Raw genomic sequence first — 23,183 nt, forward strand, 5'->3', positions numbered from 1 at the left:
GGTAACAGGGATTGAACCCAGGGGCCCTCGACCCCTGAGCCCCGTCCCCAGGCCTATTCTGTATTTTATTTAGAGACAGGGTCTCCCTGAGATGCTCAGGGCCTTGCTAACTTGGTGAGGCCATCTTTGAACTCATGATCCTCCTGCCTCAGCCTCCCTCTGCTGGGGTGACAGGCATCCTCCACCATGCCCGGCCCTTAGTGAAAGTTTCTAACCACCAAATTTTCACCCATTTCCTCCTGTTGCTCCTTCTTAACTCATTCTTTATTAAAACTCACTTCCTCTTCAACAAATTAAAAAAAAAAAATTGGTCCCAGGGATCAAATCCAGGGGTGCTCAACCCCTGAGCCCTGTCCCCAGCCCCTTTTCTATTTTATTCAGAGACAGGGTCTTGCTGAGTTGCTTAGGGCCTCGCTGAGTGGCTGAGGCTGGCCTCCACCTTGCGATCCTCCTGCCTCAGCCTCCCCAGCCGCTGGGATGCCAGGCGTGCGCCACGGCCCGGTGCTGTGACTTTCTGTGAGTGTCCAGGCGCATTGGTGTGTCCCTGCATAGGTCATGGGTCATCTCAGCGTGCCTGTGTGTGCACGCGAGTCTGCTGGATTGCACGTTTGGGTGTGTGCGCGCGTGTGCACACGGTGCCCCTGTGCGGAGTGGGTCCCCGTGGGCACGGGCGCCGTGCGTGCGTGTGTGCCGTGTGCGCGCACCTGGGGCCTGTGTGCACCCTGCGAGTGCCGCGCCCGGTGTCGCCTGCGGTCTGCAGGGACAGGTCGGCGCCCTCCCGCGCAGGGGCGGGGTGGGTGTGGGTAGGGGTGGCCCGGACTTGTCCCCGGGCGCGGCCGCCTGCGAGCCCAGGGCGGGGAGGAGCGCACGGCGGGTCCCGGGCGGGCGGCGCCCCCGCTCCTCCCCGCGGGGCCGGGCACACACACGTGGGCCCGGGCGCCGCCTCCCCGCGTCCCCACCCACCGCGGCCGCCCCCGTCGCCGAGCGGCCCCGGGGATAAAGTGGCGGCGCAGACGCCGCGCCCTGTCGCCCTGTCGCCGCGGAGGTGGCCGCGCGCGCAGCTCGCCCGGCCCTGGTCCCGCCGCCCGCTGAGACCCGCGGCGCTCGGGAGGTGACAGCGCCGCTCGTGGCCCCGGTAACCTGCCTCCCTGTCCCCGCCCCACCCGCGAGCGCCGCCACCAGGGGGTCGGGGCGACGCCAGTCCCGGGGCGGGGGGTCCCTGGCGCGCTCGGCGTGGCCTCCCGCGCGCTCCTGGGCGCGTGTGCACGATCGTGCGCGTGTGCACGCCCGCGCGCGCCCCCCCTCGGACTCCCTGGCACCAGCCCCCCCTGTCACCAACTTGTCCCCATCCGCCGCGGTCTCTTTGCAGCCCCTGGTGGCACCAACGCGACTCGGGGTGAAGTCCCCGGGTTTTTTTCCCTGCCCCCCCCCACACCCGGGTGGCATTTCCAAATGACAGCTGCGACCCCGTGCTGTGGGTGACATGGCAGGAGGCAAAGTTTGTCCGAAGCCTCAGGGGGCGACGACTGGGTCCTGGGAACCCGCCTCCTCGGGGGTGGGGGGGACTTTGCGGGGCGCCCCCCCCAGGGGACACGCAGGGCGACTTGACCCCCCCCCCCCCCGGGCCACCCAGGGCCGCGCTCCTCCCCGCGCCCAGCCCCATCGGAGCGGATTGTGTAGGAAAAAGTGATGACAGGGAACAAGTAGTTGGGGGGAGATCGCAGGCGCCTGGTCCCCGCCCCGGGGAGGGAGGGGACCCGGGAGCCTGTTGGGGGACACAGCTGCGAGCTGGCTTCCCGGCTCTGCACCCCGCCAGCCCCCAAGATCGGGATCTGGGTGGTGGTGGGGGGAGCGCAAGGCGCGGGATGGAGGGACCCGGGCTCGCCACCGCGATCGGGGAGCAGCCCCGGGTGGCCTGGCTGTGATCCTGCAGGCGGTGTCCCCTGGTGGAACGCAGGAGCCAGGGCGGAATGGAACCAGGTTGGTGATGGTGTCTGTGTGGCATCTCTGGTGGCAGCAATCAGCCAGGAGCATGCACTCCAGAGGGGACTCAAACTGTTCCTTGGAGATTTTCTCTTTTTTTGGAGAGAGAGAGAGAGAGAGAGAGAGAGAGAGAGCGCTGGGTCTCCTTGCAGCTGGGTCCCCACATCCACAGAGCTGCCTTGATTACAGCTAAAATAGTCTTTAAGATGAAGTTTCGTGGAATGATTGGAAACAAACACAGATGGATAAAGGAGAGAGAGAGAAAAATCCTAAAAATGAGGCACTTTAAAAAAAATAAATAAAGTGAGCATTTTTCTTAAGAACAAATGAGATTTTTTTTTTCCATTTTTTTCTTTCTCCCAGTTGGAGAGAGATTTGCAAGAGATGGATGTCATTTAGAAAAAAAAAAAAATTAAAAAAAATCTCCTTGGAACTGGGTTGACCCCCCCTCTACTTAAGAGTCTTTTCCCACCCCACCCCCCCACTCCCCAGATTTCTGACTTGGGAATGTGCCCCCTTTCCTTTCAAGGACCTGAAGACCCTTCCAGAATGCCCGAGGAGACCTCTCCCAGGCGGACCCCGCAGAGCATCCCCTACCAGGACCTTCCCCACCTGGTCAACGCCGACGGACAGCACCTCTTCTGCAGATACTGGAAACCCTCGGGGACACCCAGGTGAGTCTTTGTCTCCTGCTCCTCCTCTCCTGTCCCCCCTCTTTGAACACTGGGTACAGTCATGTTACCAAAGCCGAAATTTCCTGCTTTATCATTTATTTATTTATTTTAATTAAGAAGCCAGAGTTCTCTTTCTGCGATGACAACTAGGCATCGACCGTATGTCAGTTTGCAAAAAAAGGAAAAAAAAAAAATTCCACACGACTTGATTTATTTATTTATTTTGGTGCTGGAGTTGATTTCCTGTGGTCTAGGCAATTCGTTCATCATCAAACCCAAGAGTTAAAAACCTCCTAAATGCATAAGAAAAAACCACCATCCTGTATATATGTCACTGATGCGTGTGTCTTTTCTTTCTTTTTTTATTAGTTGTTGATTTGTTGATGGATCTTTATTTATGTCTTTTTTTAAAAAATTAGTTGTTGATTTGTTGATGGATCTTTATTTGTGTCATTTTTTTAAAATTAGTTGTTGATTTGTTGATGGACCTTTATTTGTGTCTTTTTTTTTTTATTAGTTGTTGATTTGTTGATGGACCTTTATTTATGGATACCTGGTGCCCTGAGATTCGAACCCAGGGCCTCACGCAGGCCAGGCGAGCAGCTCTACCACTGAGCCCCGACCCTAGGCCCAATGTGTGTGTGTCTTTTTTTGGGGGGGGGGGGCAGGGCTTGTCTTTTCCTGTTCAATGTGGACTTCGGAAGGTGACATCCGGGTAGAATTGAGAAGAAAGGGGTCTGGGTGTCTCCTTCGATGCTTTGTTAGGTTACTTGGTGCATTGGCTGTCGAGGACCCGCCTGGGGACTCGGGTACCAGGAGGCCACCAACCAGTGTCTGGCTTCTCTTGGGTGAGGCAGGAAAACCCTGCCTGTTTGTGTTATCTGGGGGAAAAGAGAACAGTGTGCAAGACAGTTGGCCGAGTGACAAGTGTGAAATTTCCTTTGCCCTGTCCCTGTTGACCTGCACTAGAGGACTCTTGTCTCCTAGGGGGGCGGGGATCATAGGATGACCGCCAGGGATCGTCCTCTATTGTGTCTCAGTAATGACGCGGCTGGACATTTCCCACCCCCCACCCCCACAGACCTTCAATAAAGGTGTATCTAGGTAGCTGTCAATTCAACACCCCGAGATGGGGACGGCTAAAGTCCCTAGGTGACTCCGGATGGAACCCAGGGGCACCTTCCCCCAGAGTCGCATCTCCAGTCCTATTTATTTATTTAAAAATTTGAGACAGTGGTAGAGGCTGGCCTTCAACTTGCCATCCTCCTGCCTCAGCCTCCCAAGATTTTGTTGTTGTTGTTGTTGAGATTTTTTTTTTTGCTTTTGGTAACCGGGGATGGAACCCTGGGTCGCTTAAACCACTGAGCCATATCTCCAGCCATCCCCCCACGATACACACACACCGCCAGTTCTCATGTTTTATTTGAAGACAGTGTCTTTGGCTGGAATGATAGACCTGGGCCACCGGGCCCGACTTTCCTATCAGTTACTTCTTCAAGAATTCCCTCGACAGGAGGGTCTATCTCTATGTGCATGGCATTTTGGAGGGAGAGAGGGAGAGGGGAAAGGGGGGTCAGGCATTAGGATTCGAATTAGGGTTCGAATCTCAGGGCACCACGTAGACATAAATAAAGATCCATCAACAAATCAACAACTAATAAAAAAAAGACACAAGTAAAGATCCATCCACAAATCAACAACTAATTTAAAAAAAAAAGACATAAGTAAAGATCCATCAACAAATCATCCTCCCTCTGACACCACTCTGGTTGTAGCATTGAAACATTCCTGTATTAATTTCTGGCAGATTATTACCCTGTGAGTTATTCAGTTAATAGACAGAAAAGAGGAGAAGGAATGGAAAGTCAGAGTTTTTACCCACGCCCAGTCTCAGACTTTAGGGGCTCTGCCGGTGGGGGACCTCGAGGGTGTCCTCGTTTGAAATCAGTCAACTCAAGAAGGCCTGCCCTCCTCCCCACCCCCAAGGGAGGGCGGTTGGTGACAGAGCCGGCCAGGCATGGCACCTTTGGCTGCCCTGGGTTTGGCTGTGGGTGGTTTTAATTCTCCCTGCGGAAGCTGTGTCGGCCGGCCAATTTCTTCTCGCTTCTGTGTGGCTCCTGCTCTAGTCAGAGATGGCAACCTCTTGGAAGTCCGCGGTGGATGAGGAAGAGCCGTCGGGCAAAGTGCCCCACGCCTATCCTCCCTGACGCTGGGGAGGCTGAGGCAGGAGGATCGCAAGGTGGAGGCCAGCCTCAGCCAAAGCAAGGCCCTGAGCCACTCAGCGAGACCCTGTCTCTAAATAAAATAGAAAATGGGCTGGGGATGGGGCTCAGGGGTCGAGGGGTGCCCTGAATTCAATCCTCAGTATCTACGCCCCCCCCCAAAAAAAACATGGGGGTCAGGATAGGTTGGACCTCAGCCTCTCCCTGTCCCAAGTCCTTTCCCGGATTCTTAGTGCAATGGAGGCTTTTTCTTGCATAATAAACCTCCTCTCAGTGAGGAAGAGAGAAAAGAGGGAGAGAAGGTGACATTAACGGTCCACACTGCGCTAGGGACCCCGTTTTTCTCCTCCTCCTCTTTCTCACGAGGTTCTTGGGACATCAGAAGTCCCAACCCTGGTTAAGGCCTACCTGCCTTTGTGGGTGGGCGCTCGCTCACTCGGGTTCAAGTTGCCGCCTGCTCCTTGGGCTCTTCCCCTCAACACCTTCTGGAAGGTTCCACTGTCAAACAAGTTGCTAGGTGTCTCAGAGCCCCAGGGAGTCAGTCCCAGGTGAACTGGCTCAGCCTGCTTCCTGAAATCGGTGCTATCTTTAGAAAACACCAGATTCCCGGGATGGGTCTGGACCTGGAGAAAGAATGAAGTCTTTCCTGGGATTCGTCATTGTCACCCGGCAGAGAACAAAACACAGGCTTGAGGCCTGAGGCTTGGTATCGAATCACGAGGCAGAAAGTGGGTAGTGTTTACAGTCAGAGCAAAGATTTTATTTTCTTTTATTTGGGGTCCCAGGGGTGGAACCCAGGGGCTGCTCAACCCCTGAGCCCCTGTCCCCAGCCCTTTTTCTATTTTATTTAGAGACAGGGTCTCGCTGAGTGGCTCAGGGCCTCGCTTTGGTTGAGGCTGGCCTCCAACTTTTCGATCCTCCGGCCTCAGCCTCCCACCCTCCCTGAGAGCCACACCTCGGGGCTTCAGCCAAAGGTTCACCTTCTAAGTCTCTATTTTAATATTTTTGTTCCCAATTCCCCTCCACTGGCAAAGAAGGATCCATCTCCGGGTCTTTTCCAGCTTTGCTTTGCTTTTATTTGCTCCGACTTCGGCCTCCCCTCCCTTCCCTCCACTCCCCTGCGTCTCATCCAGTGAACTGCTATCCACCCCCTTATTGTGGGTCAGCGTCCCCATATCAGAGAGGACATTCAGCCTTTGGTTTTTGGGGGACTGGCTGATTTCACTTAGCATGATCGTCTCCAGCTCCGTGCATTTACCATCAAATGCCATCATTTCATCCTTCTTGATGGCTGAGTAATATTCCACTGTGTATATGGACCACCGTTTCTTTACCCATCCATCTGTTGAAGGCCACCTAGGTTGGTTCCATAGCTCAGCTATCGTGAACTGAGCTGCTATAAACATTGACGTGGCTGTGTCTCTGTCGTGTGCTGATTTTAACAAATGACTTGTTTTTGGTCCCAGGGATTGAACTCAGGGGCCCTCGAACCCCTGAGCCCCATCCCCAGCCCTGTTCTGTGTTTTATTTAGAGACAGGGCCTCCCTGAGCTGCTCAGGGCCTTGTCAAGTTGCTGAGGCTGATGCTGAGGCTGGCCTCCACCTTGCGATCCTCCTGCCTCAGCCTCCTGAGCTGCTGGGGAGTCATGCTTCATCACGTGGAATCAGAAATTCAGTGGCTTAGACCTACATCCATAGCCTCATGAAATCTGCCCTCGAACCTTAATAAAACGGACCCATCCGGGCCTCTCCTAGCGATGCCATCATTGTCAATCTGGCTGCCACCTCTGGGTCGAGCCTCTATCTTCTCTTTGGGGGAGTTTCCAAACCTTCCTCTCCTGGGAGGCTGCCCTTTCTCCTGCCATCGCTCTTATTGGAGCAGAGCAAAGCGTCTTATTTTTAAATAGGGCACTTCTTCTGAGTCTCTCTCTCTCTCTCTCTCTTTTTAAAAGACTCTTCGAAGAGCAAAAGATCTTTTGATGGCAAGAGGCGAAGCCAGCTGCTGGCTGATCTTTCCACCCGCTTCCTTAAGGCGTGATTTCTCCTAGTTGCTCTAGAGTGTTCTGCTGACACAGATCCGCCTTTGTTTCTCAGTGGAGTCCAAGAAGCCAACTGAGCTGCCTCCTGAATAGGCATCTTTGAGGACGGGGGACACCCCCCCATCCCAGATGCCCTTCTGTCCCCAAAATGCAAACCAAACCAAACGCTCTTTCCCGGGGTGCGAGTTTTTACAGCTGAGATCACAAGATGACCCTTGTCCCCTACTGTAGGGTCATCCAAGGCTCTTGGTGGTGGGAGGCTCTCTCTCTTTTTTTTAAATTCCATCCATCTTTGTTCCTTAGGGGGATGGGGGATGCCGTGGGGGTGGGGAGGTCACCCCGTGAGACTGGGGTGACTTTGTTCTCTGGGTGTGTCTTTGAGGGGCGACCTGGAGAGCCACAGGCACCGGGGGTCACTCCATCCGCAGCTGCTCAGAGTCGGTGGCCACCTCCAAGTGTGTTGATCATACACTTGGGGTACCGGGGATTGAACTCAGGGGCTCTCAACCACTGAGCCCTATTTTGTATTTTATTTAGAGACAGGGTCTCCCCGAGTTGCTTAGACCTTGCTTTTTTTTTTTTTGGTTGAGGCTGGCCTCCAACTCGAGATCCTCCTGCCTCGGCCTCCCAAGCTGCTGGGATAACCTGAGACCTAGAGGCGACAATTGAACTCAGGGGCCCTCGACCACGGAGCCCCATCCCCAGCCCTATTTGGTATTTTATTTAGAGACAGGGTCTCACTGAGCTGCTTAGGGCCTCACCAAGTGGCTGAGGCTGGCCTCCAACTTGCGATCCTCCTGCCTCAGCCTCCCGAGCTGCTAGGATGACAGGTGTGAGCCACCCTGCCCAGCTGCCTCCTTTTCTTTGACATGAGGGCAATGGCTGGACAGGTCTCGATGGAGCTTCTAAGGTAAACTCAGCCCTCTGCAAGCCAGCAGCGAAAGGGCCCGCAGACAGCTTGGATTCTCAGGCCTGTTGGAGAATCTAGAACTCACGATTTGCACGAACTTTCTCCAAACACCGCGTGAGTGCAAGGTCTCCCTCCAGTTTGGAGGTATGGAAACGAAGCCACTCTGCCCCATGCTATGCTCCAAAAATGATGAGGATCTTTTAGAAGCTGGAGGCTAAGTTTTGTATCTTTTGAGATGATCGCTTACGGTGTTGCTGAGGCCAGCCTCGAACGCCTGAGCGCTAGCAGTCCTCCTGCCTCAGCCTCCCCAGTAGCTGGGACTACAGGTGTGCATCACAGAGCCTGGCTCCGGAGTCTCAAGTGCATGGCAAGCCAGGCGTGATGGCGCACGTCTGTAATCCCAGCAGCTGGGGAGGCCGAGGCAGGAGGATCGCAAGGTGGAGGCCAGCCTCAGAAACTTGGCAAGGCCCTGAGCAACTCAGGGAGACCCTGTCTCTAAATAAAATGCAAACTAGGGGCTCAGTGGTCGAGCGCCTCTGAGTTCAATCCCCAGGATCCAACCCTGCCCTCCCCCCCCCAAGAAAAGTGTGTAGCAGAAGATGGGTTTGGGCTGCGGTATGGCCCACGTGGGCCACCGTAACAAAGTACTACAGATGAGCCCTTGAACCACAGGACAATTTGCTGACGGGTTTGGAGCATGGAGGTTCACCTGGTTTAGATTTTGAACATTCCCCCAAAGACCTGTGTGTTAAAGGTCATTAGCTGTCATCCACCTCTTGGACCTGGTGGAACCTTCCAGAGGTGGGGCCTGGTGGTAGGAAGTGAGGTCATCAGGGGTGTGGCCCTGAAAAGGATGGTGGGGGCCCTGCCTCTTCCTGTCTCTCTCTTCCTGTCTCTCTCTCCTCACTTCCTGTCTATTGGCTCCACTGTGTGCTCCCCACCATGACATTGTGCCCCACCACAGGCTCAAAGCAATGTAGCCAAGCATCTGAACCTTTTTTTTTCCTTTAAGTCATCTTACCTCAGGTATTTTGTCACAGTCACAGAAAGCCTGCTAACACCCCAGGACGTTGGCAGGGTCAGTCTCTCCAGAGGAGGCCTCGTTCTCCCGGGGCTTGCCCATGAGGACTTCTTACTGTGGCCTCAATGGTGACCGAGTCGGAGGTCACGGGGGGTTGGTGACTGTTTTTTACAGCCTGGTCCATTGAAAGCGACTGGAGGAAAATCTTCCAAGGCTCCATATGGCTGGAATGTGTCTGCACTTGGATGAGGAACTTGCCTTCTCACATCGGAGTGGGGTTCGAATGCTCGCAGATCCAAGGCCCATCTCGCGCTGCAGATGACTAGTGGGACCTGGCCACCGGGACTTGGAGGAGAAGCACCTGGAAATCTGAGTGTTGGTAGAACAGCTGAAGCAATCTCGGGTCTGCCTACAAATAGATTTTTTTGATTCTCATGGGGGAAAAAAAAAGAAAAAGAAAAAAGAAAAGAAAGAAGGAAATCAGGTCTATGCCTCCCCACCACCATCTATGTTCCAATTTGCTTTCCGCCAAAGGATGATTTTCTATCTGAATGTGGGTGGTGAAGTGTTTGGGCTGCGGCTGCCTGTACCGCATCTCAGGAGGGGGCCAGGATAGACACGGAGAAGCACAGGGGAGGAGGAGGAGGAGGAGGAGGAGGAGGAGGAGGAGGAGGAGGAGGAGGAGGAGGAGAGGTATTCTAGGCATCCGCCACAGCCTCAACAGAGACCTGGAAGTCAGAAACCATCCTACACTGGGGTGCCGAGCTCTGGTCCCCAGTCTTCTAGAACTATCTTCAGAGACCCACCACCCACCCACCCACCCCACTTCTCTCTCCTCTTCAACGATAGATTGAAAAACCAGAGATTTATTGAGGAAAAACTCTTCTTTTTAAAAATGCAGATATCTTTCCCCTTTAAGATGCTGGAAAAAAATAATCAACTCCAATTATTCAAATCGGGAATGAAAGAAGGAACCTTTTTTTTTTTTTCCAGAAATAGAAAGAATTCTAAAGGAATGCTCTGAACGGGTAGATGCCAATAAATCAGGTGGCTTAGATGAAATGAACAGATTTCTGCAAAAAGAAAAAAAAAAAATGCAAACTACCGAAACCAACTCAAAGAGAAATCGAGAATCTGAATACATTTATAACAAGTCGAGATTGAAATAAGCCAAAAAACAAAACAAAACGAAACAAAAAAAGACCAACTACCTACAAAGAGGAGTCCAGGCCTTTATTGTTGAACTCCACCCAACGTGGGGAGGAGAATCCATATCGATTCTTCACAAAAATCTTCCAAAAAAAAGAAAACTATGGATCCATGTCTCTTACGAAGAGAGATGCAAAACTCTGCAGTAATAGGCTGGCAAACCGAATCCAAACAACAGTAGAGAAACCCTACGATGCCACCCAAACGAGATCCGTGCCAAGAATGCAAGGATGGTTGAATCCCGGAAAAAATCAGTCAGCACGGGCGATGCGAGACGCAAAAACAAAACACACACGATCATCTCATCCGATATGGAAAGAGAATTGGACAAAATGGACTACCATCCATCTCTCCACCCATTTATGCGTCTGTCCATCTATCAGTCATTTATCCATCCATCCACCCATTTTTCTTCTGTCAATCCATCCATCCATCTATCCATCTGTCCGTCCGTCCATCCATCCATCTGTCTATATCCATCTGTCCGTCCATCTATCCATCCATCCAAGGACCCCCAAATAGAAAGATGCTGGATATCCTACAGAATCTGCAAAGGAAGAGATAAATAAATAGCTGTAAGAATCATCCATCTCTCACCATCCATCCGTCTATCATTTAATCCACCCCAAAACCCCCAAGTGGATGGGACCTGGATCTACTGCGGCACCTCTAAGGAAGAGACAAGTAGCTAAACTCTAGGCACGGTGGCGCACACACCTGTCATCCCAGCGGCTCAGGAGGCTGAGGCAGGAGGATCGCAAGGTGGAGGCCAGCCTCAGCCACTTAGCGAGGCCCTGAGCCACTCAGCGAGACCCTGTCTCTAAATAAAGTATAAAATAGGGCTGGGGACGGGGCTCAGGGGTTCAGCACCCCTGGGTCCCACCCCTGGTACATCTCCTCCTGCCCCATACCATTATCCTCTCCCCGACACCCGAATCTGCCTTGTGAAATGGTCTCAGTTGTGCACATAGCCCAGGGGCTGCTCCTGTGCAGAAGATTCGGGACCATTTTTTCCCTTCCCACGAACACTCTTCTCGCTTCTCCTTTTTATTCCCAATAAATCCCCCATCGTCTATGGCTGTATCCACTTGGCATTTCACCACCCAGATCTGGGAGCCATCTGCAGTCTGGGGAGTTCATGTTGTTTTCCTTTCAGGAAAAAAAAAAAGAAAGAAAGAAAAAAGCTGATGTTACATAAGATGCAGCCCCAGCACATTCTCATAGGAAGGTCGGGGAGCCGCCTCTCCTCCCGCCAAGGCACTCCCTGATTTCAGCTGCTCTACCTCCTGTTTCCTGTTTGGTCCTCCATGACACTGCAGAGATCCCGTTCTGCCCTGCAGGGTCTTTACACGCAAGCCACCTGTCCACGTGGACTTGTCCCCTGGGTTCTGCGAGGGGCCTCTTCTCAGGTGGTTGGGCCTTGGAGGCAGGATGGGGGAGCGGTCTCCGGAGAACCTTCACCCCCACTCCCTCCTCCCTCCTGTCCAGGATGACTGGTCTGGTTCAGCGGTGGCTCTTTGTCCCTTTTAGAATGGGCCCCTTTCCCCCACTTTGTCGGTCTCCGGTTGTTTCATTCAGTCACTGCCAATAAAACGGACTCTGGCTGGGTGCGGTGGCCCACGCCTGTCATCCCAGCGGCTCTGGAGGCTGAGGCAGGAGGATCGCAAGGTGGAGGCCAGCCTCAGCCCTGAGCAACTCAGCGAGACCCTGTCTCTAAATAAAATAGAAAAGGGGCTGGGGACGGGGCTCAGTCCACAGATGGCCGACTCCATAGGTCTGAGGTGAGGGCTGAGCAGCTCGTGGTGGGGTCAGGAAGCCCAGAGGGAGTGTCCTCCCACCGACCTCCACCCCCAGCTGCGGGGGATTGGAATCCCAGATCATTTCCCCTTGGTTGTCTGTGCGGCTTGAATCCTCTCCCTTTCCTCTTCACGTTCCAATCTATTTTAAGAGGAAACTTGATCCTCACACACAAGACTCGAGAAACAGTACCCCGCGAGGTGCCACAAATAGAAAGTGACCGCAAGAAGAAAAACAGAGCCCTTGGGTGCTGGATTCCAGCTCCACTTTGGGACTTGCCAAGAAAACCCTGCGCCTGAGGCCTCTCTCTCTCTCTGTCCTGAAAATGGACATGGGCCAGGGAGTGAGAGGCAGGGAAGGGAGATCAACGCTGAACCGAGCCGGGAGGCTGAGGCAGGAGGATCGCAAGGTGGAGGCCAGCCTCAGCCCTCAGCAACTCAGCGAGACCCTGTCTCTAAATAAAATACAAAATAGGGCTGGGGACTGGGCTCAGGGGTTAAGTACCCCCCTGGGTTCCCTCCCTGGGACCAAACATAAAAAAAAAAGAAAGAAAGAAAGAAGAGCTCAGAAGTCTTTCACCAAAGCCCGGTCAGTCCTTCCAACATCTGGCCTTTAGCTGTCCTGTAGCAAAAGCTCTCCATTTAATGGACCAGCCTAAAAGTCACACGGTGCGCTGTCCGAGGACCATTAGTGATTTCCCACAAGGCCAATTCCAGACATCGATCTGGACGCAGCCCCCCAAGGAGCCCTCTGGCTTAAGAACCTGTTTTGGAGGCAGCCGAGGCCCTGGCCGACCTCGCAGAGGCCCCCCCTGAAGAAGTGACGCCTGCTCACCTCCTGGCCTCTGCACACACAGAAGGGCTCTTCCCTCCCCGAACAACAACAAATCACTCCTGGGGACTCATCTCCAAAGTGCAGGGGACTCCATCTGGTCTTGGAAGCTCTCTCTCTCTCTCTCTCTCTCTCTCTCTCTCTCTCTGGTTTCTATAGAAATTCCTAACCTAGTTATGGAGACCGATTCTCCGTCCCCCTCCCCCTGGGAGTGACAGGTTTTTCTGCACCTCTAGGAGGTCACAGGGGGAGGGGAGCCATTTCCATGTGTGCGACCTGTCACCGACAGACACGTTTGTTGGTCACCCATCCCGCGGCGGCGGCTCGTCCCCTCTCGATGCTGAGTTCGATTTTTCTGAATGTCTAAAAGCTAAATGAAGAGGGATTTTACCCTGTGAATCTCCTCAGACATTTATTTTCATGTCCCGGCGATGAAAACATCCAAAATTGTCAAACATACAGTGCATGTCGGGCGCGGTGGCCCACGCCGGTCATCCCAGCGGCTCGGGAGGCTGAGGCAGGAGGATCGCAAGGTGGAGGCCAGCCTCAGCCACTGAGCGAGGCCCTGTCTCTAAATAAAATAGAAAAAGGGGCTGGGGACGGGGCTCAGAGGTCCAGTGTCTCTGAGTTCCATCACTAGTGACCCTTAAAGGCAGTCTGTGTAGGAAAACTTGTGCATCTGAAGTCACCTCTGAAACTTGGCCCCTGTTTAATGAGTAACTACTTAGTCTGTTTTCTGTTGCTAACCACAGTCCCACAGGTGGCCTACGTCCCGAAGACAAGAGGTTTATTTTGGCTTGCGGCCCTGGTCCAGGGTCAAGGGCCTCCTCTGGTGCAAGCCTTCTTACTACCCATTAGAACGGATGGACGGACGGACGGACGTGAGGATTGTTAAGATCTGTTGTGGCCGGAAGACACACAGCTAAACACAGAGAGGACCGACCTAAGAGCCATTTCCTGTGGTTCAGGAATGACTCACCCGTGGGCCCTGTGCCTGGGGCTCCCCCCCAACCCCCGATCCCCGGGCAGAAAAGCATTTTAATAAGAGAGCCATCACCATAGCTAGCTTTGCTGTGTGCATCCCTTGTCATTTAGTGAGGAAATACAGACGTTCAGAGAGATTCAGACACTCAAACAAAGTCCCAGAGTTGGGGACTAACAGGCCGGCTGCGGTGGTGCGCGCCTGTCATCCCGGCAGCTCGGGAGGCTGAGGCAGGAGGATCGCAAGGTGGAGGCCAGCCTCAGCCACTGAGCGAGGCCCTAAGCCACTCAGCGAGACCCTGTCTCTAAATAAGATAGAAAAAGGGCTGGGGACGGGGCTCAGGGGTTCAGCACCCCTGGGTTCAACAGAGAGACTCCAAACCCTAACATCTCCAAGAAGGTAGAGGCTGATTTCTCTCCCGTTTACCAGTCCAGAGGCAAGTAGTTCAGGTTCGTGGGGGGCCACCCTGCTCCATAGAGTCCTTCAGGGGATCCAGTTTCCTTCCCTCTGTTTGATTTAGAGACAGGGTCTCCCTGAGCTGCTTAGGGCCTCGCTTGGGCTGAGGCTGGCCTCCAACTTGCGATCCTCCTGCCTTAGCCTCCGAGTCGCTGGGATTCCAAGGACTGTGCAGTCAGAGTCCAGGTCCGGGGGGGATCTAACTGCGGGCAAATCACCTCCCCTCTTTGAGCCTCGGTTTCCTCCTCTGTAAAATTAGGCGCGAAGGTGACTTACGTCAAAGTGCTCGTCGCGGTTCATTATGTCTCTGCCTAAAGGTTCACGTGACAAAGATGGGGGGTGTCTCCATGGTAGTGATATGGGGACACTTGTGACCTTGAAGAGATGGGACTTAGAGGGAGGCCCTGAGGTTAAGAACCTAGGTCATGCTGTTTGAAATTGCAACCTCCCAAACCGTTGGGCTTAAATCAACCTTTTTTTCCTTCACCCGTAGCCTACGTCAGGTATTTCGTTATAGTCACAGCGGTCCAATTTGCCTAATACAGAGGCTGTGGTTGGAAAGAGCTCCTGAGACAACTGGGTTCGTCTCTGGATAAGCAGACGCTCTCCAGCTACGAGAATCCCTTTTGGATTCTTCCATGTTTGGGGCCCCTGAAAATTTGCACATTTGTTACATGATGTCCCCAGCAGATGTATCTGGGCATATATTCAAGGAGGCTGAGGCTACGACCAGTCTGTAAAGGCACCAGATATTTTAAAACGAGAAGCCGGGCGCAGTGGCGCACCTGCCTGTCATCCCAGCAGCTGGGGAGGCTGAGGCAGGAGGATCGCCAGTTGGAGGCCAGCCTCGGCCACTGAGCGAGGCCCTGAGCCACTCAGGGAGACCCTGTCTCTCAATAAAATGCAAAACAGGGCTGGGAAACGGGGCTCGGGGTCAGCACCCCTGGGTTCCATCCCTGGTACCAATAAATAAATTATTGGTAAATAATTCACTAAGTATAGGTTAAATAAATTAATTAAGTCTAGGTTAATTTTTTTGGTAAAAATAGAGGTTCTGCTGTGTCCAGGTCTCCTGGGGGGATAGTTACGTGGAATACAGGGGAAAGAGGAATCAGCCAAGGAAAGATTGGCAGAGAGCCAGCAAGGAATGTTCTAGAAGCTGCGTTGGGAGTGCAGTCCTTGGACCAGTGAGCTCTGGGACAAAGGCAGGCGGGGTCCAGAGAGGAAGGACTTCAGGCTGCTCTGCCCTTCCTGCCTGCGGGCCCTCCCCGGAGACCCCCGCAGAGTGCACGGGCTTGGCCCTGACCCTCCGCTGTGCAGGCTGGAGGAGACCCTGGTGGGGGGCGCGGAGCTGAGTGCCCAGAGAGAGATGTCAGCCGCCCTGATCAACGAGCTGTGAAATGCACCAAGCTGTCTTGTCCCCCTCTTGCACATTTATATGGAAATGCATCTTTGCAAGTGGCTTGTAATTTTCTAGTCGGATAACCTCAGGGCAGGCCTGCCTCCTGCTTTGGAATCTGATTATCTCTTCCTGAGGTTCATTGCTCCCAGGAGAGGACCATTCCAGACACCCCGGGGGACGCTCACCCCAGGGAGCCAGCATCTGCCGTACATTAGTGCTCAGCAGAGTCGTCTGATGACATGCTTTATGTCCCAATGTGGCCCTGGAATCAGAGGGAACGCATCTCCCCCCTAACTAGAGGCTTGGATGCCACCCGCCCCCCTCATTTTGCCCACCATGAATGCTTCTGAGCCCAACCTTCCTATAAAAGTGTGCAGGGTGGCGCACACCTGTCATCCCAGCGGCTCGGGAGGCTGAGGCAGGAGGATCGCAAGGTGGAGGCCGGCCTCAGCCACTTGGAGAGGCCCTCGGCCACTTAGACCTCGAACCCAGGGCCTCGCACCAGGTCAGCAAGCGCTCCACCCCTGAGCCCCAGCCCCAGCCCTGATTTTCTTTTTCTTTTTTCTTTTCCCTAAATGGAGAAAATTGTATTTCTCCATTTTCCTGCCATGAACCCCCCCACCCCATTCCCCGTTTCGAGCGTACATAAATGATGCGTATGTGAGTGGGTGTGCGCGTTTACTTACTATTACACATTTGGAGGTTTGGTGGTGTGATTTCTTCACTTCACAAATGCAACAGACACATGACTCATCCTCTGCAGGATCCTGAGTAGCTATTTAGGGTGATTCTGAACCTTCTTCTTCTTCATCTGGCCTGAAAGATTTGGGGGCAGGAACCCTTACGATGATCACCCGCCTCCAATTCTAATACTGGACCTAGCTTAGCTGTCGTTTGAATGAATGAGAAGGAGGTGAGCATTTGCCGGAAATCTGAAGGACACCCTTGATGATCTGGGTAAACATCCTTTTTGTCTTTCTAAGTGGATCGTCTCAGATATATGTTACAGTCACGGAAAATGGACACCACAGCACGGCCCAAAGGTGGCCATTCTGCCACGGGATCCCAGATCTTAAGACATTTAGAAATGTCCCAATAAATTCTCTAAAATAAGAATGGTGTGCCTAGGAGGAGTGTGTACGAGTTGACCTCTGAAATGTGCTCCGAGTGTATTAGCTTGTTTTCCGTTGCTATCACAGAATACCCTGAGACGGAGCCATTTATAAAGGAAAAAGGTTTACGTGGGCTCACAGTTCTGGAGGCCCGACAGCATGCTGCTGGCATCATTTATTCTCGGACTCCTGATGGGGAAAAGGAAGGGCAAATCAGACACACGGAGGAGAAAAATCATAGCCGGGTGCAGTAGTGCAGGCCTGTCATCCGCAGCCGCTTAGGAGGCTGGAGGCAGGAGGATCGCAAGTTGGAGGCCAGCCTCAGCAATTTGTGAGGCCCTCTGCAACTCAGCGAGACCCTGTCTCTGAATAAAATAGAAAAAGGGGCTGGGGATGACGGGGCTCAGGGGTTAAGCGCCCCTGGGTTCCATCCCTGGTACCCAAAGGGGAAAAAAAAAAGATAAAATAATAAAATACGCGGGAGGCTAGCCCATTCTGGGTTTGGGGCATTCTATTTTGAAAGGTGGGTTCGGTGACAGAATTCCCCAGGTAACTTTTGCTGTGTGTTTTTTTTTTAAATGCTGGTCATTTCTGTTTTCTTCTTGGAGAAGGCCTCTTTCAAAGATCACCCTGTAAAAGGGAACTAAGATTCGGTGGGTCTCCATCAGAGACGATCAGTCTAACTCCCATGGTGTGTGCAGAGATCTCAACTCTCCCTTCCAGCGACCCAGGGGTCCTGCCTGCTAGCCCAGAGGCCTGCAGGGTCCCCTGAGCCTCTGCAGGAGACCAGGCACAGTCCCTCTGCTGCACCCAGGCCACCTGCCCTCTGTCACTTAGCCAAGTCTCTGGGCCACCACCTTCCTCAGGGCCCCTGCGGTCCACGGGGCTTCCCACCCAGCCACCCACCCATCCACCCATCCACCTCCTAGCTGTGTGACCTTAGGCGATCTGGTTGGCCTCTCTGGACCTCATCTGTAAAATGGGGAGAGTGAACCATCCCCACCTCACGGAGTTGTCGTGAGGTGTCAACGCATCAACTGGTGATAACATTCTGAAACCAAGATCTGTTGAGAGCAAGTGTCACCTGTCCACCTTTGCCTATTATTTATTTAGGGAGGGTACCAGGGATGGAACTCAGGGGCCCTCGACCCCTGAGCCCCATCCCCAGCCCCGTTTTCTATTTTATTTAGAGACGGGGTCTCGCTGAATTGCTTAGCACCTCACTGAATTTCTGAGGCTGGCCTCCACCTTGTGAACCTCCTGCCTCAGCCTCCCAAGCTGCTGGGATTTGGCAGGAGAGTGAAACAAGGGATTTGGCTGAGTGACTGGGATGATTCGGAAACAAGCAAGAACCGAGAACAGACCCTGGGAGACTGCAGGAGGAGGCTGTCCTCCTTCATGAGGGCCCCCTCTCAAAGCTGCCTGAGAGTAGGAACAGACATTCTGTCTCTCTGGCCAGATAGCATTTCAAAAAAAAAAAAAAAAAAGCCCTTCTCGTTTTCCAGATCTTTCCTAACAAAAACAAAGCAGATTTCTTCTTAGGTTTTGCACTCTGTGCTCAGACGTGAGGAACAGACTCCTCGGGGAGCCAAATCCAAAGTTCTGTAGGGAGCAGGAGGGGATCTCAGAGGTACTGTGAACCTGATGGACCCCCCCAGCCCCTGTGATCAGGCCCCAGAAACCCCATTTCACCCAGGAAAAGGAAAACAAAACAAAAACACCCATGAACCTCTAGGAATCAGTTCCTGGGATGGCTACAGAATGGCCGGAGCTTACCCTTTACACTTTACAGGCGAGGAAATTGAGACTTAGAGAGGTTGTTAGGTCACTTCAACTTCCGGGAGGCTGAGGCCGGAGGATCGCCATGTAGAGGCCAGCCTCAGCCACTTAGTAAGACCCTAAGCCATTTCGAGAGGCCCGGTCTCAAAATAAAATAGAAAAAAGAAAAAAGGGCTGGGGATGGGGCTCCCGTGGTTAAGCACCCCTGGGTTTGATCCCCAGTGCCACAAAAAAAAAAAAAAAAAAAAAGGAGACAATTGATTTTTTTTTTTTTTTTTTTGGATGAGGGAAGAAGAGCCTTATGGTCAGGGTGGAGCATGGATGAAGTAGCCCTGAAAAGTTCTGCAGCTTATTCATCTCAGGGCTCCAAATGCGCTTTATCGGGAGCGGCTCCACCTCCCAGGGCTGGGAGCCAAGCAGGCCATCTGCTTCTGGGGCTGGGCCTCCCTCCCTCCTCTGAGGCTGGGCCTCCCCCCTCCCCCCACCCCTCCCCCTTGGGTGCAGAAGTTCCAAGAAAAAAAAAAATCTCAGCCTCTTCTGCAACCTGATTTTTTTTTTTCTTTTGCTGCTGTGGGCATCAAGGTTTCTTGCTGCTGTTGGCTGGGGACACCCCACCCCTAAGAGAGAGCAGGGACCATTTTTTTTCCCCCAGGCACCTGCTCAGAGCCCCCTCCCCACCCGCCATGTCGGTCCATTGTCTCCTGGTTTGCATTCTGCCACAGAATCCTGGAGAGCCCTCCCCAAGATGAAGTCACCCCAGGTCACCAGCTTCTGCGTTCCAGCCTCTGGGACAGAGAAACAAACCCCCGTGATGGGGGGTGGGTGGGCTCTCCATAGTGGCTTCCTGTGCAGGGGCGGGGGGTGACAGGCAGGGACAACCTATAGGTCCACCTCCCTGTCTCCCTGGCCACCACCGTTTCTGGGCTATTTTGGGTACCACGGGTGGCGCCTTGCCAACCCCCCAAAGCACAAACGATTTCCTTTCTCTTTTCACGGCTGTGACAAGCTCCGCCAGGTGGCAAGCGACTTGCCCCCGGGGCGCGTCACTTGCGGTTTGGGCAGACCTTCAGAACAGGTCGCTCTGGTGGCGCTGGGAAGGGAAGGTGCCCTGGGGACCCGCACATCTGGGTTTCTTAGTGCACAGTCACGATTGCTCATCTGCAAAAAAGAAGATGTCCCCTGATAGGGGACATTTCCAAGCGGTGACCAACAGCCAGGTGTGAATGTGGGCATTCCACCAGAAAGCCCAGAGCTGGAGGGGGCTGTCCCTTGTCAATGATCGGGGGCCCTGGGGCTGGAGGCAGCCGGAGGGAGAGCGGGTGATGGAGGCTCCACCCACAGCAGGTGTTGGGGGGGAGGGGAGCAAGTGGCGACCCCCCGGGGACAGGAGAAGCTGCTGGAAATACCAGAAAGCAGCTGGACTCTGCAAACAGGCTGGCTTCTGGAAGCTTCCTGCCTCTGAGCTTGCCTTTCAAGCCTGGGGGGACCCTCAATGGACACTAATCCCTGGGCCTGGTGGAGGGCTCCTCTGCTCAGTTCTCCTTCAGCTGGGGACATAGCAGTCAACAGGACAGGCAAGATCTCTGCCCTGGGGGGAAACAGGGGGAAGCCCAAACAATCCATCAAAAACGTGTGACTGCATAAATAACTGTACATGGGGACCAACTTAAGTGGTCAGGAAAGCCCTGGCTGAGATGGGCATGATGGCGCACGCCTGTCACCCCAGCAGCTGGAGAGGCTGAGGCAGGAGGATCGCAAGGTGGAGGCCAGCCTCAGCCGCTTAGCAAGGTCCTGAGCAACTCAGCGAGACCCTGTCTCTAAATAAAATGGAAAAAGGGCTGGGGACGGGGCTCCGTGGTGAAGCACCCCTGGGTTCAATCCCTGGCACCAAAAAAAAAAAAAAAAATCCTGGCCGAGACACCCGCAGGGGGAGGGACGAGCTGGAATGCCAAGATGGGGGGGGGGGGGGCAGAGGGTGGCAAAGGCTCAGCGGGTGCAGAGAGGCTCGCCAGCAGCGAGCTCCAGCCGGCTCCAACCTGCTCATGATGGCAGATCCTGCACATCTCTTCTTGGTGACATCTCATTACTAGCTCCAAACCAGGCCTGGTGGGAGCACTGACACTGCAGTTTGGCAAACACACGGGGACCCCCGCCACCCCCAGTTGTTAAGCATTTAACAGCACATCCCTGATTGGCATATCTAGGCGCCAGAGAGGAGGCTTGGGAGCACGTGAGCAGGGACGAGGGGGGGAGGGAGGCGATGGAGGATTTCCAGGCCGCCAGGTTTGGTGCAGCTCCTCTGGGGAGTCCCTGGAGGCTTCAAAGCAGAAGGGTAACGTGATTTGATTCCACTTTGCCAGACAGAATCTGCAAAGCAGACTCTGGTCCAGGGAACAAGTAAATGGTGGGAGGGGAGATGGATTGATCAGAACAGGGAGTCCAGGCAAGATCTGAATCCAGGGACTAAGGAAAAAACCACCAGCCGCAGCAGAGATTTAAGACAAGAATGAGTAGAGGGGCTGGCCTGTGGGTCTGAGCATGCGCACTGAGGGCTAGAGGCGGGGCTGGGGTACCAGGGCGTGGCAGTGGGAGGCGGGACTGGAATAGGAGGGCGTGGCAGCAGGAGGCGGGGCTACAATAGCAGGGCTTGGCAGTGGGAGGCGGGGCTGGGGTAGTAGGGTGTGGCAGAGGCGGGGCTGGAGTAGCAGGGCGTGGCAAGGCGGGGCTGGAGCAGTAGGGCGTGGCAGTGGGAGGCGGGGCTAGAGTATCAGGGCGTGGCAGAGGCGGGGCTGTAATAGCAAGGACTGGCAGTGGGAGGCGGGGCTAGAATAGGGCGTGGCAGCGGGAGGCGGGGCTGTAATAGCAGGGTGTGGCAGAGGCGGGGCTGGAGTAGCAGGGTGTGGCAGCGGGAGGCGGGGCTGTAATAGCAGGGTGTGGCAGAGGCGGGGCTGGAGTAGCAGGGCGTGGCGGCAGGAGGCGGGGCTGGAATAGGAGGGCGTGGCAGCGGGAGGCGGGGCTAGAATAGCAGGGCTTGGCAGTGGGAGGCGGGGCTGGGGTAGTAGGGTGTGGCAAGGCGGGGCTGGAGCAGTAGGGCGTGGCAGTGGGAGGCGGGGCTAGAGTAGCAGGGCGTGGCAGCGGGAGGCGGGGCTGTAATAGCAGGGTGTGGCAGAGGCGGGGCTGGAATAGCAGGGCGTGGCAGCGGGAGGCGGGGCTGGAATAGGAGCGGGAGGCGGGGCTGGAATAACAGGGCGTGGCAGAGGCGGGGCTGGAGTAGCTGGGCGTGGCAGCGGGAGGTGGAGCCTGCAGGTGCTGCCGCAGAGCCCACTTGTGCCGAGCCAAGGCAAAGCCATATTTGGGGCAACCAGCAGTGGGGCAGCCAGGTCCGTCAGGGAGCTCCCCAAAGCTCCACGCCTCTATGGGTAGAGCCCATGGTCCCCCCTGCATGTCCCCCAGGGAGCTCAGTGGCTCCAGAGTGGCTGTCAGGTTCTCCTGGGGCTGCCTTCTGGCTGCCATTGCGTTCCAGGGAGTAGAAAGGGTGGCTGCAGAGAAAGACCCCCCAAGGGTTTCCCCACCTGCTTGAGTGCGGAGTGGATTCTGTCGACAGGCAGTGCCAGGCTTGGTGACGTGTCTGGTGCCATTTCTTGGGGCCCTAAATGCAACCCTGAAGCTCTCTCCTGCCCTATGGCCCCTGACTGCGGTGAGGAGCAGATTTATGGTAAGATCTGGCCTCGTCCTTTGACCTGTTCTGCAGTTAAACTGTAGCATGAGTTAATCCAGCAGCTGCTGCGTTCCCAAAGGATGTTGGAGTGCTTGAACCATCCCTTCCGGAAGCTCAGCCCCTTCAATATGGAAATAATGACTGGTTAGAGGTTCCAGCCCTGTGGACGGCTGGCCCCAGAAACATCCAGAGGGCAGGTGTAATCTGCCCAAAGCAAAATTGAGAGAAGTAGCCGGGCGTCGTGACGCACACCTGTCCTCCCAGCGACCCAGGAGGCTGAGGCAGGAGGATCTCCAGTTGGAGGCCAGCCAGCCTCAGCAGCTTTCAGGAAAGAAAGAACAGGGGGAGACAGATGCTAAAGGTGATTTAGAAACCAAGATAAAATAAAAACACTCCTAAAATAAAATCCGTAGCAGGCAAAACAAACCGGTGCCCTCACCAGTTCATACAACTTGGCCAAAAGGAACGGTAGAAAGGACACAGCATTCTGAGCAAGTTGGTTATGCACTCAACAAACCCAGCACCTGGCTCCTACCTTCACAGAACTGAAGATGAGGAGGCCTCTCTGAGATAAGGTCTGGGTTCTGAGCCCACCCTAGACCTGAAAGCATATCCAGGTGGGGAGATATTCTGAGATACGTTTTTTAACCAATGTGCTGTGTGACCCCGGGCGGGTGGACTTAACGTCTCTGAATTTTGCTCTCCTCTGTAAAGAAGAGAAAGCATTCAGCGACAACGACGACGGGGAGGATTCAAAATCTGCTAGGTGGCATTAACAAAGGAACTGACAGGTAGTGGAGGCTCTTTAAAATAGCAGCTGTGATTATCCATCTCCGGCTCCCCGCCCCCAACCTCACCCCTGACAGTTGGCAGCCAGCGTCTTGAATTCTCTCTGCCTAAAGGGATCTCGAGGTCCCCAAGGATTTTCTGCTAAGAATCCGAGTCTTGAAAATTGGATATTTAAGAATCAAAATTGCCCCCCCCCAGGGGAGGGGGGGAACCAGCCCCGATGGGAGCCTGCCACGTGCCCGCCCTCTACCTGTGCTATG

The 23,183-nt window shown here is 54.3% G+C and overlaps 1 protein-coding gene across 4 annotated transcripts in view; it reads left to right on the forward strand.

The window, feature by feature from the left end:
- The first annotated feature begins 990 nt into the window (after positions 1-990).
- Mgll (monoglyceride lipase) overlaps positions 991-23,183 on the forward strand; it is a 62,795-nt gene continuing 40,602 nt past the window's right edge. The window contains exons 1-2 of one of the 4 annotated variants that reach the window (XM_027954474.2): positions 991-1,135; positions 2,513-2,657. In XM_027954474.2, the coding sequence (XP_027810275.1) occupies positions 2,533-2,657 (125 nt within the window). In that variant the 5' untranslated portion in view covers positions 991-1,135; positions 2,513-2,532. Of the gene's footprint in view, positions 1,136-1,732; positions 1,981-2,512; positions 2,658-23,183 lie in introns of those variants that run through there. The other 3 variants (XM_027954473.3, XM_027954477.3, XM_027954476.2) reach the window with 3 other exon arrangements.

The sequence above is a fragment of the Marmota flaviventris genome, chromosome 20 (genome assembly GCF_047511675.1).
Source record: "Marmota flaviventris isolate mMarFla1 chromosome 20, mMarFla1.hap1, whole genome shotgun sequence".
NCBI lineage: Eukaryota > Metazoa > Chordata > Mammalia > Rodentia > Sciuridae > Marmota > Marmota flaviventris.